General features: G+C 42.1%; 1 protein-coding gene across 1 annotated transcript in view; it reads left to right on the top strand.

The window, feature by feature from the left end:
* GADL1 (glutamate decarboxylase like 1) overlaps nucleotides 1–13984 on the top strand; it is a gene marked incomplete at both ends in the record, with an annotated part of 148128 nt that extends 134144 nt beyond the window's left edge. Inside the window, one exon of the mRNA XM_080675538.1 lies at nucleotides 13811–13984. Coding sequence (XP_080531664.1) covers nucleotides 13811–13984 — 174 coding nt within the window. The remainder of the gene's footprint in view (nucleotides 1–13810) is intronic.
* Nucleotides 13985–17149: the final 3165 nt, after the last annotated feature.

Genomic DNA, 17149 nt, shown 5'->3' with positions numbered 1-17149 from the left:
CGGTGCTGACTGATCTCTCAGGATCTTCATGTTTCTTTAATAAGGAGACTCCCATACTTGGCTTGTATCAGAATCATGAGGAAACTTTGGTAAATACCATTATTTCCAGGCCCTTAGGCAATGGAGGTATAATAATGACTGGTGTCCTAAAATCTGTAATTTTAACAAACATCTCCAGATGATTCCAAAGCATTTTGTCCACATTCCAGAAACACTACACAGTGTGATTCAAGGCCTGGTGAAAATGCTACTGTCTCCACCCACCATTAGAACTGTTAACATGAGGATTAACTCATTTCTCTGTTCTCTCCTCCCTCCCCCACATGTTTATTCAAGCGCATAGCCATACTGTCCCCTCAGAGCAATCTCACTTGCCTTAACATTCTCTCCTACTCTGTGATAAGGTAGAGGTCTCCTTAAGCATATACCCAGATTTTACAGAAGAGTATTTCTATGCCATTTGAGCTATGCCAAAATAATGACCAACATCTCTGTCTCTCCCCGCTCCCTCCTACTCTCTCTAAAAATCAATGGAAAAATACCCTTGGTGAGGATTTAAAAAACAAAAAGTAAAATCTCAGAGTTACTGCTTTCTGTAGGTTCTTCACTACCCCTCTCCTCTTCCTGCTGGGTCATCGTTCTGTGTGCGGTTCTGGCAACCTAGCCTCACCGCACCTTCCACACACGTGTTTCTGCTTTTGTTGGGAGGGTGAGAGCCTGTGACCTGACAAGTAATCAACGGTGAGGTAAGAGCAGGTCGTGTCAACAACTTTGATTTACCCACTATTCTGAGGCTCTTCATTTATTCCAGATCGCTGTCCCTCTCTCCGTGGGGATTCTAAAATGGAAAGTAAAAATCACCTAAAAGGCTGCCTTGTGATGATACAGGTTTCAATTTCCTTTTTAAAGAAAGCGAACCCTTTTGTGAGCCCGAAGATGAAAGTTGTCTGTTAAATGCAGATATTTCTGACTGTTCTGCCTGGAGGTCAGTGAAGCTGAACAAGATATTAAAGATACTTCCCCAAACTGGGTCACAACTGTGTTAGAGGATGAGAGGATTATTTCCCAAAGCCACACAATAATCCACTCGCACAGGTTGGAAAACTTAATTTAAGTAGTAATTTTGGACGTGCACAAACCGTCCGAGGAGATGGATTAGTCAGCCAGCGTAGCGCACGGCGTGTTGCATGGATTCCATTTTAGTGCTCCATTCAGCACAACTTCAGTATTTCAAAGGCTAAGCAAACGCAAGTCTTAAAGAGCAATTTCATCACTTCCTGTCGACCTCTGAACAAGAAAGTAAGGAAAGTCATCCAGAATTATGGAGCAAGCGAGAAAAAAAAAACAATTTAAAAGAAAAAACCCATGTTGAAGGACCTTCCAAATTAATGATAAGACTTAGAGGTTATCTCCTGGTTATATGCTTTTGTTTGCTTATGTGATGTATAAGATGAATATATATATTAAACACGAAAAGTCTTTTCCTAAAACTCAGTGACAAATTAGGAACATCTGCCAAGTTACTATTGTTCTGGGAGTGCCAGGCAATGCGACCATCAGGAAGAAACATTGGCTTTAAATATTTAAAAGGAGAAGGCCCAAATGTGTCCATTTTAGAGTGTGTGGTTGTGTATCCATAAACCCAAGGACAGCAAATAAAAAACTTTTAATGATTTGCTATCGTAGATGTACAAAGTTGAATATCTTAAAAAGGTTTTTTTTCTTGCACAAAAGAGTGAGAAATGAGGAACTAGAAAGTTGTAATTTATATCAGAAGGCAGCTTTTTAGTCAGAGTAATTTCATCACCACAATAGCAAAAAATACATTAAATAACCAAGAATTCACTTAAATGAAGTATAGTACCAACAGAAGAAAACCATAAAATTTTATGGCCACAAGAAAACCCCAGTGTTGCCGTAACAATTTCTGTTTTGCAAATTAGTGCAAATGTGGCAGCTTCGAACAGCCATTTGATTTCGCTCTCAGATTCTGTGGGTTAGAATTCAGACAGCAGCGGGGGAGAGCATGGCTGGATGGCTGGAACCTCCTCTGGGAAGACTAAACTGGCTGAAGGTGATTCAGCGGCCTGGGTTGGATTCTTTCAGATGCATCTTCACTCAGATGGTTGCTGGCTGATGCTGGCCCTTGGCTGGGACCTCGTTGGGGACAATCAACGAGAACACCCACCTGGGGCCTCTCCAGGTGCCTGGGATTCATCATAGCAGGGTGGGCTCAGAATTGGTGGACTTCCAAAAGCGAGTCCTGAAAACCAGCTGCACACTGCTCCCCTGCTCCACTTCTCCTGACCTCACTTGGAGCCCATACAGGGGCCCCTGCGTCCAAATGCTAGCTGACCTCCCACAAATCCTCTCCAACCCAGGAACTCCCTCTGAGAGGAGTGCCAAGGAAACTGCAGCTGTGTTTTTTAAAAACCACCTGATTTAGAAATTGAAAAACATGATAACTTGGAGATGAGAAGATTCATTTCCCCTAATTAATACAGGCTTAATAGAATTCTAATCATATCAACAGAATTTTTTTTTTAACTTTTCAAAGTGTTTCCAGATACCGGAGAATAAGTGGGGACCAATAGGTGAGAACATTTTGAAAAGGGTGGCTATTAACAAGGGAATCCCCCTCTCAAGCACTTTAGTATTTTATAGACTACAATAAACACAGCAGCTTGGGTTACTCTCAGAGTAGACATATCAGTCTTACAGAATAGAAAGCCAAGGCCCAAGTAGCCATAGGGATCCTATCTGTTCCCAATACATGCTGGGGGGAGACAGGCTTATTCCATCAAAGGTGTTGAGACTACTGGTTTAATGTGGGAGTTTAGGGAGGGTAGCTCTAATTTATTCAAGATACAAATGGAATGTCCAAATGGATTAAAGGTTTTAAGTGTCAAATCAAATCAGAAAAAAAACACACAAATATTTATTTAATTGTGGTGTAGATAAGGCTTTCTAAGTATAACACCAATATTGGAAAAAAAAACATGTATATAATTGATAGGTCTGATTATATAAATATTAAAACTGTACATGAAATAGCTATAGACACAAAATTAAAAGCAGATACGTAACTTGCAACATGTAAAAACAATTAGTTAAGGTCCTTAATAATAAAGGGTTCTTTTCAATCAATTTTTTTAAAAAGATGGTCACCCCAGATGCGCAAAGAACACAAACAAGCAGTTCACAGAAGGAAGACGTTCACATGGCCAGTGGGTGCACTGGCGGAAGCTCACAGGAATGGAATGATGATGAACTAAGAGCAGCCAAAGAGCCGTTGAACTGGACGGTGATAGGGCTTTGTTATGTAGCTGTACTTGGGGCCGACGTGAGACTCAGTTATGTAAAATGGTTACTTATTACTTCTTATTACTCTGCTTGAACATAACGTGACGACGCATGGCTTATCCTGAACGCTTAGGCAGAGGAAGCTTGGTTTTAGCAGAGCAGCGTGCTTCTCTGTGACTGTTCTGTTTCACCAACTTGGTCAAGAACGGCAGACTCCGAGAGCCCTTCGCTCCCCTTAGATTGGCCATCTAGGAAGTATTCCCTTAGCCAACATCTTGAGGGCTATTCTTCAGGTATGCCAAAATGATAGCTATTGAACCATAATAATAATAAGTACATTGCCAATCTAATTCACATGTGGTCTTTTAAAAGGGCAGAGCCCTTTTGGTCAAATAAGCGCTTACATAGAACTCCAGTATATAAGACAGGTAAATTGGAGCTGGGTTTTGGCCAAGAAGGGCCCTGTCCACTTTGCCTCCTTCTTGACCCTCCTCAGCCTCTGTAGACCATAGCCCCTGGAACACAATGGGAACACCATGGCTTTAAGGTAACAGGCAACTTCCAATTTTAGGCAGAAAGTAAAAAGAGGGTGGAGTGAGTTCCAAAGGAAGACTATATAATTCACTTCGTTAATTTGCTCGACATGCGCAAACCTAAAAGCTATTGCTTAATATTTACAGCATTCATTGTAAAAAACAAACAAACACACACAAAAACAACAACAACAACAAAAACTCTTACAAGAATTTATACCGATTTCAGTGAGGAACATCTGACACTTAACATTTTCTCAATATTTTTGTGGCTAATACAGGAATGATAATTATTTTTAAATATCCTCATGGTAACTCTCATTGATTCAGTTAAAAAAAAAAAAAAGTAAAGCAAGCTACATGAAACACATGACTTCAAAAGCTCAGGTTTTGCCTCTGAGGTTGAAACACCAGGCATTTTAGGATGCACTCAAGCTGAAGAAAGTGCAGTGAAATAATATGAAAACTACTATAAATAGGGAGTTAAAGGAAAGCCAAGGGGAGAGGTAGGTGTAGGTCCTATGTATGCAACTAACTGTTGGGTGGACAACGAGAATCTGTACTCAACCCCCAAAAGGTCAAAAAGATCCTTTGAACTTCAGTTTACTCCAGAAGCATATAATCAGTGCAAAAAAAAAAAAAACACCTATAAATGAGACAAGGATACAGATGGACGGGTGCACGTAGGTGGTGCCAGGAGTGTGGGTTTAGACTGGTGGGCACCTCCCTGAGGCAGAATTCAGATGCGGGCTGTGCAGGGCAAGCTGTCTGTCAGAACAGAGCCTACACCATGAATCACTTCCCTTTTCACTCCCTGCCTGGTCAGGCCTCAGAAACTACTATAAACACCAATATTCCACTACTCAGGAAGCTAAGTCTCCCAAGCCTAATAGGCAGGTTTGGCCCTTGAAAAATATTGCTGTGCCAACCCCAGGACCACGTCCCACACCTGTGCCTGAGCAGCTATTGGGGTTTTGCATGTATGCCTCAGACAGCCTCCATGGCTGTTAGAGGCTTGTTACTGTGGAATGAGTCCAAAGACAGAATACAGCTGCTAATTGCCCATTGCCAAAAATCGAAAGGAAATAGGATTCTCTGGGAAAGTTACTCTGAGAAAACTGTGGGAAAAGGAATCAGAATTTTCATCCTCTTTAGAATGTTCACGTCACTGAGTGTGGATGAGGTGTGGTGTAGCATCTGTGAGGCTGAAAACTCAGGAATCTGATCCAGATTGGAGTCAGCAGTAGTGCTGGGACCACCAGGAGGGCCTCCAAGCTGTGTTCCTGCTAAACTGGCCAGATGCGGCATTTAGAAACATTGGCCCGCTGCCCAGAGGCCCTCGAGAGAAACCTGAGATTGTCCCATTTCCTCCTCTCGGACTGATACTCTTTGAATAGGTTAAGAATCTTGGAGGAATCATTTCACAATGTATGCGCCTTTTGGAACATCACATTGTACACTGTGAATGCATATAATTTTTATTGGTCAGTCATACCTCAGGAAAGGTGGAAAAAAAGAAAAATAAAACAAGAACAAAAAGAATCGAGGAAAACAAGACAGTATTTTGTCTCCGAAGATCCATTTGCTCACCCGTCAGTTATCTGCTCCGAACCAAAGCAAGAGTGGTAACTCATGGGAGAAACGGGAAGGATCCAGGAGCGCCCAGACACAGTGTAGGAAGAATCCCCTGGAGCACACGGGGCTCCCGATCAGTGTTTTCCCACGGGAGCATGATGGCGTTTGGGGCAATGGAAGTCTTCCTTGGGCAGGCTTTGTGTGAGCACTGTGAAACATTGGCACCTCTGACCTTCAGACATACATGCAAAGAGCACCCTGAAGTCCTTGCAACAATGCAAAATGCGGAGACTCCTTTCCACGTGCCTCCTAGAGATCTGGTACGATCCATGGCAGAAAATTCCCAAATAACTTGTCATTGTAAGGAACAGTATAGGGATCTCCCAACACAGGCTAAAATCTGGGAGTTGGCCCACAACAGTTACTGAGGAGCTACTAGCTCAGACGGCTGCTGTGGCACAGTGGAGTACTGGATGTTTGCTTTATAGAGGGTGCACAGCGTTTACTGTGTCCCTCCTTCAGCTACAGCTTTCGAGTCAGTTTGGTTTATTGTTATGACTGTTCATTGCTGCTGCTTTGAATATATGGCTGACATTAGGGTGATTGGAATTGCTGTCATCGTCATTTCTGTGTGGTAAACACCAAATGTGAGGCTGTGTTCTTGGGTCTTGCTGAGATTTGAAGCTTTGTTTTTGTGGCTTTGCCCCTCTGTGTTGGAAAGGGTAAAAAACAGGGCAGTTCTCAGGCTGAAGCACTTTTCTTTTTGTGCACGTCTGATTTTGCAATATCTTTTAGAGGACAATAAGGCTAAAAATCTATATTTGAGAAAAGGTCCATCCAGTCCAAGTGCAGCCTATTTCTCCATGTTTTGCCAAGCTGAAATGAACTCTTAGTTGCATATGATTTCATGGGCTATAGAACACCAATTTTATATAATTTAAGCTTGGGAGACTTATACCAATGCAGCTCCCTTCTAAATTATAGGGAGCAGATATCAGGGGAAATGCTTGAAGGCTGTGCAGAGGAGTAAGAAAAGAATCTGACAGGTAAGGAATAGGAAATATATTGAAAGAAGCAAATGGATTCTTTAAACAATCAAAACAAAGAGTTTTCTTGTTTCCTGAGCCATGGGTGTTTTTGAACACTTTATCGGGTCTTATAATTAGCAGGAAGTTGGCTAGTAAATTCTTTGAAGGTCACTGGTTTATTTTACTATGGAACTGACATAAGCAATTTTAGGAGGAGAGATTCCCAATCTCCATCGCCATCCTCTCTCGAAATTGTTTTTCCTGTCTAAAACACCTCTCACCCTTCCATCACCTCTCCCAGAGTCCTAGTTAAGAGACTATTATTCTCCCTGTTCCCAAACTTGCATCATGATAACAAAAACTCGAGGTGCCTGGTAATAGACCACCAAGCCTATCTCATCGAGGTGCCTTGGTGATAGACCACCAAGCCTATTTCATCGAGGTGCCTTGGTGATAGACCACCAAGCCTATCTCATCGAGGTGCCTTGGTGATAGACCACCAAGCCTATCTCATCGAGGTGCCTTGGTGATAGACCACCAAGCCTATCTCATCGAGGTGCCTTGGTGACAGACCACCAAGCCTATTTCATTGAGATTCAAATCCAGTAGCTCTGGATTGGGGCCTGAATCCAGGTGACTTATACCTTCAGGCACATTTGGGAAACAATATTGCTCTTCAGTGTTCCTTTGATAAAAATGTAAGTGACAGGTCAGCACAATGAGACTGTTCCATTTTGGACACAAGCTCATGAATATGGGGACAAATGACCTTTTCGCTATATGACCTTTTCATGTATCCAACAAAGTAAATTTTAACTTATAAAATGTTTCTGGATTCTGAAAAATACTTGCACTTACTTACAAAATACTTTACACAACACATAGAAATTTCTAGAACATAATGGAAATATCCCCGCACACAATATATTATTTTCATTAGAAGGCTTCTCTCCTCATGCCCCGCCCCCCAGTCCCCTTCCCCCAACCAAACTACCAAGATGATTGACAACTGTCTTTATTTTTAAAGGGAAAAAAATGTACTATCTCAATGTTGGAAAGAACTTGGAAATGGAATTGAGGATTAATATGGAAGTGGTACACATGAGGTGCAAGATTGGATTTTTAAAGCTGCTAATGCACAACGTTGCAATTATTTAAACACAGTTTAGATGCTTTGGGGAGAAACAATGAATGACAAGTCATCCTAATATATAAAAACCCAGGGTTCATAACAACTGACTGAAGGCTTGACCGAACACCATAAGTCAGCCGTGGCAACCCAACACTGACTGCCGAGGGGGCTGTGGATCAGGCCCAGAGAGAGGCCTGAAGAGAGAGGCAGGGTCTGATCCACAGCCTCCGTGGCAGCTGTTGATCAGCCATTACCTTTCTCTTTCTCTCTGGGCTTCGCCAGCAGCTGCGCCTCTGTTTCTCTCTGCGCCTCTGCAGGGGCTGCTGATAAGCCCCGCCTCTCTGATCAGGCCCAGAGATAGGCCCAGAGACGCTGACTGGCATAGAAACCGACCAATCAGAACCAAATCTGGGTGAACTGTGAGGAACCAATGGCGGCCTCAGAGGCGGAGCTTTGACGCTGACTGGCATAGAAACTGACCAATCAGAACCAAATTGGCAGGCAGAGGAGGGCAGTTGGGGGCGAGATCAGGCCTGCAGGGGAGAGCAGTTGGGGGCAAGATCAGGCCTGCAGGGGAGAGAAGTTGGGGGCGAGATCAGGCCAGCAGGGGAGGGCAGTTGGGGGTGAGATCAGGCCAGCAGGAGAGGGCAGTTGGGGGCGAGATCAGGCCAGCAGGGGAGGGCAGTTGGGGGCAACCAGGCCAGAGGGGGAGGGCAGTTGGGGGTGAGATCAGGCCGGCAGGGGATGGCAGTTAGGGGCGATCAGGCAGGAAGGCAGGCAGGCAGAGGCAGTTAGGGGTGATCAGGCAGGCAGGCAGGCAGAGAGGTTAGGGGCAATCAGGCAGGGAGGCAGGCGAGTGTTTAGGAGCCAGCGATCCCGGATTGCGAGGGGGATGTCCCCCGAGGGGTCCCGGATTGCGAGAGGGTGCAGGCTGGGCTGGGGACCCCTCCACCCCCGTGCATGAATTTTGTGCACCGGGCCTCTAGTCATTGATAATAGAGAATCATCGATCGGCTGCCTCTTGTACATCCCAGTCTGAGACATTTTGAACCATTTACTCTTATAATCTCTGGACTAGACTTTGAAGAACTGATGTAGAGGTTTCATGACCGTGCCCATGGTTTTACTGAAATGCCATCATAACTGAAGCAGCTCTGAGTTTTAATGATTGGGAAATGTTTAGGCAAACTAGAACACAGTGGCATGGTGGGACACAAAACATCATTCAAAATGGAGTAAAGACCATGCTAGTAGGCAGAAATGAGTGTGCAACATAACAAGAGGATAAATGCTTCAAATGATATACACCCCCAGGAGTTCAAAGAGTTACAAGAGAGCAGCTGTCCTCCAAGTGTGGTCTCCAGCCTCGCGCAGATCCACGAACTCGGTGATACCAGTGTGCAATCAGAAAAGCATGGAAGTCCAGTTACTATTTAGAAGCTTTTATAACAACTGCATAATCACTGTTGAATTTAAAAGTAAAAGAGCATCCTAGCCTGTTTGACTCGGTGGTTGAGAGTCAACCCATGAACCAGGAGGTCGCAGTTCAGTTCCCAGTCAGGACACATACCTGGGTTATGGGCTTGATCCCCATCAGGTGGTGTGTAGGAGGCAGCCAATCTATGATTCTCTCTCATCATTGATGTGTCTATGTTTCTCTCTCCCTTTCCCTTCCTTTCTCTCTGAAATCAATAAAAAACATTTAAAAAATAAATAAAAGAACAAAACTGGGCTTTATTTTTCTTTAGTAATTCAATTTTATTTAGTAATTTACTTTTATGGTATTTCACAAAAGTATGTATGGAATGCATTGGGAAAAACAACTACTTCCTCATGGATAGTTTTAGAAACACTTTATGTATTTTAAAAAATGCATTGCTGCTAACATTAAATATGTAGCACATTTTTTCAAAAGAAATGTCTTTTTATGGATATTGCAATTTTATTTTGATAAAGAGGCAATTATGGTGCCTGGTCAGTTACTTGTTATTAAATGACTATACTTGGCCAGAATGAGAGCATTGTTTTATTTTTTCCCCTGTGGATTTAAACAACTTTTAAATATCAAATGCTATTTCATGCTGCAGGGGTGTGACAACAAAATTCTGTTTAAGTGACTAAATCATTGCTGGAACATTACTGATGCAGTGGGGAGGGGGACAGCAATCCTACAGAAACGTGTTGATTAGGTTCCTGTGCAACCAGATAGAAATGTCAGGATCCTCCTCCACTTAAGATTCGGGGACCAGCGCACTGAGGCATGAGAGAAGAACTTGATTTACAATTCGAAGGAAAACCAGCAGTAAAATAATTGAGAGCCGGAAAGCAATCTCACTCCTGCCAAATTGCTTTCCTCCATGCATGCTCCATTTAGGGACGCTCTTAGGATACTCACATTTAGTTTGTGCATATTTTCTCTCCCCTGTGAATGAATATTCCGTCCTGGTGGATTAGGGCTGTTTCTCTGCTGTGATCAGCAAAAGAAAATATTCAAGTTACCCAGCCCCGGATTGTGCCTGGAGCTTTATAAATGGGAGATGGTTGTTGATATATTTTTAAGGGTGAAGGCCCTAAACTGGCTGTTAATGAGAATATTCTCGTTCCCTAAATTGCACAAGCATGGGTTCCTTTCAAATAAGCTTTAATTTGGGTTTGCAGGAATCAGACATGTGAAGGCAGCTTGCAGATTATAAGGAGTTGGTACAATATTTGTTAACAAGAGCCACTGCTGCTACTACAATTATAATTTGTGACAAAGATTTAATGAATATCGACCTTAGTGTTGCTTGTGTTTTTCTTTCCCCATGAAGTATTCATAGACAAGGAAGGCCTTCCCCTCTTGCCGAGGAGTAATTTCCTCTAGGAATTAATCTTATACTCATTGATACATACATAAAATGTGTGTGGTGTTGTCAAACCCTCACTTAATTGGTTCCCTGGGTCACATAGATATTGAGTCATTTATTTATAATTTTTGTAAGTCAGTGACAAAACTTGGCTGAGAAGTTTGGTTTTTATGCCATTGTTTTGCCCATGGAAGAATATTTTTATGCCTATACAAGAGCAAGAATTTAAAGACAAAAAATACCTTTATATTGAAATATTGAGGGCCATCTTTCTTTTAACCTTCCTTGCTCACATTAGAAAATATTTTTGCTTATAAGAAATGCAATCCGAACAGAATTATTTTGAAGATTGCCTCATGTGAGCCTCTGACACATCCAACGAGCTGGAATCAAAATTCTAATGCTCTCCAAAGATAAGGCATGAAATACCACTGGGGGGAAGAATAGAGGTATTGAAAGGTAGTCAGAAATAGACAATGCAAATTAGCTTTGAGCACATGCCTGTTTTAAATTTAAAATTGGCTATAAGCCAGGGCCAGATATACCCTGAGTAGCTAGAGGAGGATGGAGATGAATATGAAGGGGATTTTTATGTCCTTCCCCCCCCCCAAAAAAAAAATCTACAGAACCACAATCTGTGTGCTCTAAGATTGATAGTCTCTGATTTTCCTGGCTAGACATTTATCCCTGGTGAACCAGGGCTTCCCAATATTGATCAGCACTGGCACTATTGTGCTTTTCTCCCCTATCTTCAGTTCACATCAAGAGGCCTTTTGTTCTTTAAATTAAAAATAAATGTGCCTTTGTCATTGGCCTCAATCACACCACAGTTCTGCATTGCTCTGTGACCAAAAATAAGGATTTTAAGAGCCATGAATGACAAATGGTGGGTTAGATGTTTAAATCACATAGGGTTGTGCACACACATGCACATGCTATACATACTAGTACATATGTACATACTAGTATGTGCACCAATCACATCCACATCCGCACCAGAAATCTCCTACCTAAGGTGATAGGGATTGGCCAGTTAAAGCAAATTACCCTAGAAAAACATGCGATGCATACATCACTTACACATCTTAACTTAAAACACATCTATCGATGTGCCTTTATTTCCCCACCTTTGATGGAAAGGTTGTCTCTGCCCCGTCCCTCACTTCCCCATCAAGTGAAGATTTCCAAATGCTTTCCAAAAGCAAGTGCGGCTCTTCCTGCGTAGAGGTCTGATGGTTAGAGGGCCTCCACTGTTTTCATAAACTATACCCTGGAGACATCATCTATCGTGTCCAGCGCAGGTTTCTTTAAGTGGTGTGAGTGCACGGGCACCTGTGTAGCCATCTGTGTGCAGAACCAGCCTGGACTCTCAAGATTTTATTTTAAAGCTTTTATAGTTCTCCTCCCACACCTGACTTTATCTAGTCTTTCCAAAGGATTCCACTTAGTTTTTATGGCATTAACCTTTCATTTGCTTACATATAATTTCACTAGATTTTGTAATTCTAATGACAACTGAGACTTGCATTAAGAGCTTTGGAAGAAAACCCAACTGATGCTTGGAGTGTTCAGAATCAAGTGTTGCTAACACATATGCATAGGCATCCCAGAGTTACCTACTAGCTTCAGCTTTCAGCATCTACTGGACTTTTGTCACTAAATTTTGCAAAGAGATTGGAGGTGGTTTAGTTAACCCTGGTTTTCTAATCTCTAAAAAGCTCAGAATAGTTTGTGACACATTTCCAGGTATTTATAGGACATGATGGTTCACATTTTCTTCCTACCTTAACCTCTGACTTTATCTTGTTTTACTTGTTTTTTCTTTTACGCTCACAGATTTTATTTTCCTGTCCCATTAGACTAAGGGGGCCCCAATCTTTTGCTAGAATAGCAATGTGATTGTGCTTAATGGGTGTTTGTTTTTTGCTATTGTAGCCCATGTTCTGCAAGATTTATTTTCTAACGCTAGCACATGAAGAATAGTGTACTGAGTTAAAATTATCCTTGAACATCCCTTGAGAAGGCTCTGTGACTCAGCCCAACCCATCGTGTCTCCAGAGGTCTAAAGCCCTTCGTTTTTCCATCAGCTTTGGAATAGATCAAGATTATGTGGAGTGTCAAGTGAAGTAGTTTGGCATGTTTTCAGGGGGCGTATCTGGCAAAATGTAGGTATATTTAAAACTAGAGAGGTGTGGGATGATCACACAGAGGCTCGTGGGAACTGACATGTATGCCTGTCACCTAAGCAATTTTAAAGGACATTGTGCCTGGTATTATTTAAAAATGCATTCCCCCCTTATGGATTAGCTACATCTCATCTTACTGAGAAAATTAAGACTGAAACTTGTTATGTTTCCTTTCCACATATTCAATAGGACATGCCAAGAAACTCTTACAGCAGTAAAGTAAGATGAAAATGGAAAACCTTTGCTTGCATTTCCCAGCCAGTAAGAACATAATCTTAATGTTTTTAAGTTGGTGTTTCAAAAATTAATAACTTCACTATTTCAAGTTTATAAGTTAGTTCTTGGGTGGTCACACTGCTGATGTGAAAATGGACTCATTTTCTCATGTGTCCTTAAGTTGGAGTAATTTCTTCAAACCTTAAACTTTTAGAGAAATGTGTGCATTTGGATTATCAGGGGCTGTTCCCATGTTAGCTGGAAATCTTTAAAATATGAACTTCCTAATTTATTAGTAACTCTACACCTCTTAATAACAGACAGAGTGTTTACATTCACATATATCCTATTAATAAACTAATAAACTGTTAGTCTTCAAAATAGACCTACACATAATACCGGCATTAGTGTTTTTCTTGGTAGATTATCAATGCAAGGCTGTTATTTTGTGGGATTTTTCTCCCCCAATCCATACTTCTTTTTATTCAAGACGCCTGAACTGGAGAATTTTTTTTAGTTCAGACAAATTTGGGAATGTAGCATTTGACACTTTTGAGACCGTGACGCCTGAGGACACCTGATTTGGTTTTAATGAGGCAGCATTGCATATGCTGTAGGTTTCAGAGTGGGCTTGGGTGAGACTGCCTGGATTTAAATCTTGGTTCTCCCTTTTACTGAACACGGGACCTCAGGCTATTTATGTAATCGGTGCACCTCAATTTCCTCATCTATAAATGTGGATATTAGTAGCAGTATCTCCCTCATGGGGTTATTAGGAAGATTAAATGAAATCATATATTTAAAGCACTGAATCAGTCCTTATGTGTTATAAATTCTCAATAGATTTTTATTCATGCCGACCTTGCTGTGTATTGGGGAATGGGATCCACACCAGTGGGTGCCCAGTAAATATCAAATGACTGGTTAAAAGGAGTTGTGATGCCTTGCTGTTCTGGTCATTCACTTCCGCCCATCCTCTCTGTCCATGCAGGTGGCCCCAGCCATTAAGGAGAGGATGATGAAGAAGGGAAGCCTGATGCTGGGCTATCAGCCCCACCGGGGGAAGGTCAACTTCTTCCGCCAGGTGGTGATCAGCCCTCAAGTGAGCCGGGAGGACGTGGACTTCCTCCTGGACGAGATAGACCTGCTGGGCAGAGACATGTAGCTGTGGCTTTTGGTCCCCCAGAGGCATGGGTCTGTCCTGGGGAGGGTTACAGATCCAGGATGTCTGGGGACAGACACATTGGGCGATTGCAGCCCTTCTGATGAGAAATAGGAAACATACCCATCCAGGCCCAGCAAAGCCAAAATGCTAAGCGAATAGTGTTCAGGACTCTAGCCTGGGCACTACTGTTGCTGTAAAAGAGGAAGTGAAAAGTGGATCTTCTCAAGGATTGTCAGAGAATCGTAGAGAGTTTAGTAAGTCCCATGTGGTGCCGGGAATCGAAGCTTTTGTAGCTCTTTAAAGAATGTCTAAGTCAATAGTTTAAAGCTGAGGTTCTCAAAGTGCAATTCGGAGACTAGCAGCATGAGTATCACCTGAGAACTTGTTTAAAATGCAGATCCTTAGCCCCGCCTCCTACCTGCTGAATCAGAAACGCTGGGGCCCAGTGGCGCCCAGTCTTCTTTCTGGATTGCAAGGTGTCTTTCCGGTGATTCTGAGACAAGGTAAGGCCTGAGAACCAGTGGTTTACTGAAACCTCGTAATGACTGAATAATTGCTCTGATGTTTTGCCAGCAAAGGAATATCGAATATTTCAGTGGTCCCTGACCAGCCTTTGAGAATATAGCTGCGGCATTGGTAGCACAAATGTTTGGGTGCGTCAGAAGTATACCAGAGCTATTTTTGAAAGAGAAGCTACTGAAGATGTTTACTTTATAAAGATATATCTTTTATGCAGGCTGAATGTCTATTCTCAAAAGTTGAAATTAACCATTATCTATTCTAAATTATTTAGAGAGAAAAATAAAAGACAAACATGGCCCTTTAAATCAAAGCAATAATCCTAATTCACTTCTGAAAATCATTGTATCATCAGTTTGGCTAGGTATATGTGTCTCTAACTATGTACCTCTTTTGGCTTGAGGGACCCGTTTCTTAGCTTGCTCTCTGCTTGTAGGAAATAACCAGAATGAAGTTCACAGTGATACATTCCCTTTCTCGGGCTTTGAAATGTTAGTGTCTATTTTTAAATGGTCCATATTGGGCAGAGAACCTGGGAATTAGAAACCTCTCAGTGCAAATACCTCCTCCATTTTCCCTGGGAGTAGGTGATGGTAGTTCTGTCTCTTATCCTGCCCCTAGATTTCTAGGAGAATCTTATTTAACTGAAAAATAAGCAAAATTCAGAGGTATGGTTGCAGAGTTCAACTAGGTAAAATTATGAATCTAACTAGAGCACCGATTTGGAAAGCAAATGATTGAAAAGTTAGACTTAACACATTAATTAACCTTTGGTACTCCATCATTAACTTGTGTCGCTTAAATTTTGAAGAGTAAAAATCAGATATATATGTACTCTGCTTTTATTCCATTTGGGGGTGTGTGGTTTCTTAATAACTCCACTGGGCAAAGAATTACTTGAGTTTCTGGTGATAGGTATTGGTGTGTGCGCGCATTGCATTTCTCATTGCCTCTGGTTTTAATATCTTTATAAAATGTTCCTGAAGCTGATGTTTGCAGTAATCTGGATTTCATTAAATAAAAAGCTACATTAGCATACACTTAGTGTTGTTTTCTTTTCCCGTTATTTCCTTTTTACTAAACTGAACCAACACAGTTTAGAAGTGATTTGGGCTCAGTTGGCATTTTAGCTAAACAATTGAGTAGGTTGCAAGCTGTTTTTAGTTGTTAACACCTTGAATTAAATGACAACAGCAGCTGTAGCAAAGTGTGGACTTGCCTCTTATTTAGACCTTTTTCTTCTCCTGGGCAAGGTGGGGAAACTCAGTAGTCACAGCTCAGCTTCAGCTGCGCGTTGTGTGAGAGATGCAAGTTCCTTGATCAATTAAAAAGCGGCTGCTACCAGGTAGTTTGAAATTTCCATTTTGTTCTTTAAATGTCAAGATGTACAGCACAATCCGGTATTGACTGAATGGTCAAGAATGATTTTGTATAAAAGGTTAATTAATATTCATTCACTCATTAAACGTATTGATAGTGGGGCTACCGTGTTCCAGGCAGTTAGCTTGGTGCTGGGATAGGTATGTGTATGTGTGCAGTGAATGAAATAGAAAAAAAGTCCCTATTCTTCTGAAGCTTTTAATCTACTTGGGGCATACAGTCAACAAGTAAATATGTAACCAGTCAGGTGGTAGTAAGTATTTTGAAAGTGAGCGCGGGGTGTGCTATTGGAGAATAGTGGGTTAGGCAGGGTCTCTCGGTAAAGCACCATTTAAATGGAGACTAAGAAAGTAAAGGTGGGCATCTGTGGGGGAAGGGTGTTCCAGGTGGAGGGCATGGTGAGCTGGGAGCTGCATGCATGATACTTCCGAAGACCAGCATGGAGGTAAGCACGGCTCGCACAGAGGGAATCATGGGGTGAATGATGAAGTCAAAGAAATATCTGGGAATCAGTACACTGGGCCGTGTAAGTGGGGACTTAGAGTTAGATAGAAACGCATTAGAGAATCTGAAGAAGGTATTGAATGATTCAGCTTATATTTGACTAGAGGCCCAATGCACAAAATTCGTGCAAGAGTAGGCCTTCCTCCACCCAGGACCTGGGCTTCCCTCTGGCCGCCGGCAGGCACCTGGAACACGGGCTTCCCTCACAGCCCTGGCTTCGTCCGGAAGGATGGAAGGATGTCCAGAAGGACATCTGGTCTAATTAGCATACTACGCTTTTATTATTATAGATTTATTTTTAATTGAATTTATTGGCGTGGCATTGGTTCACAAAACCATACAGGTTTCAAGTGTACAACTCAACGAAGTATCATCTGTACACTGTGTCGTGGGCACCATCTATACACCATTGCTCAAAGTCTCTTTCTTTCCCCAATCCCTCCCCCGCCTTTGCCCACTTCCACCTCTCCCCCACCCCCCTTTGCCTCTGGCTATCACCACACTTTGTGTCTATAGGTTATGTATATATGTTTCTTTTAATCCATTCACCTTTCATCAAGACCCCAACACCCTTTCCCTCTGATAGCTGTCAGTCTGTTCCATGTATCTATGCCTATGTTTCTATTTTGTTCATCAGTTTATTTTGTTCATTAGATTCCACATATAAGTGAGGTCATATGGTATTTGTCTTTCTCTGACTGGCTTGTTTCACTTAGCATAATAATCTCCAGGTCCACCCATGCCATCACAAAAGGTAAGATT

This window comes from Plecotus auritus (assembly GCF_963455305.1).
Source record: "Plecotus auritus genome assembly, chromosome: 6".
In the NCBI taxonomy this organism is placed as follows: Eukaryota; Metazoa; Chordata; class Mammalia; order Chiroptera; family Vespertilionidae; genus Plecotus; species Plecotus auritus.
The sequence above is the reverse complement of the archived record's forward strand: the minus strand, read 5'-3'. Positions and strand labels throughout refer to the sequence as shown.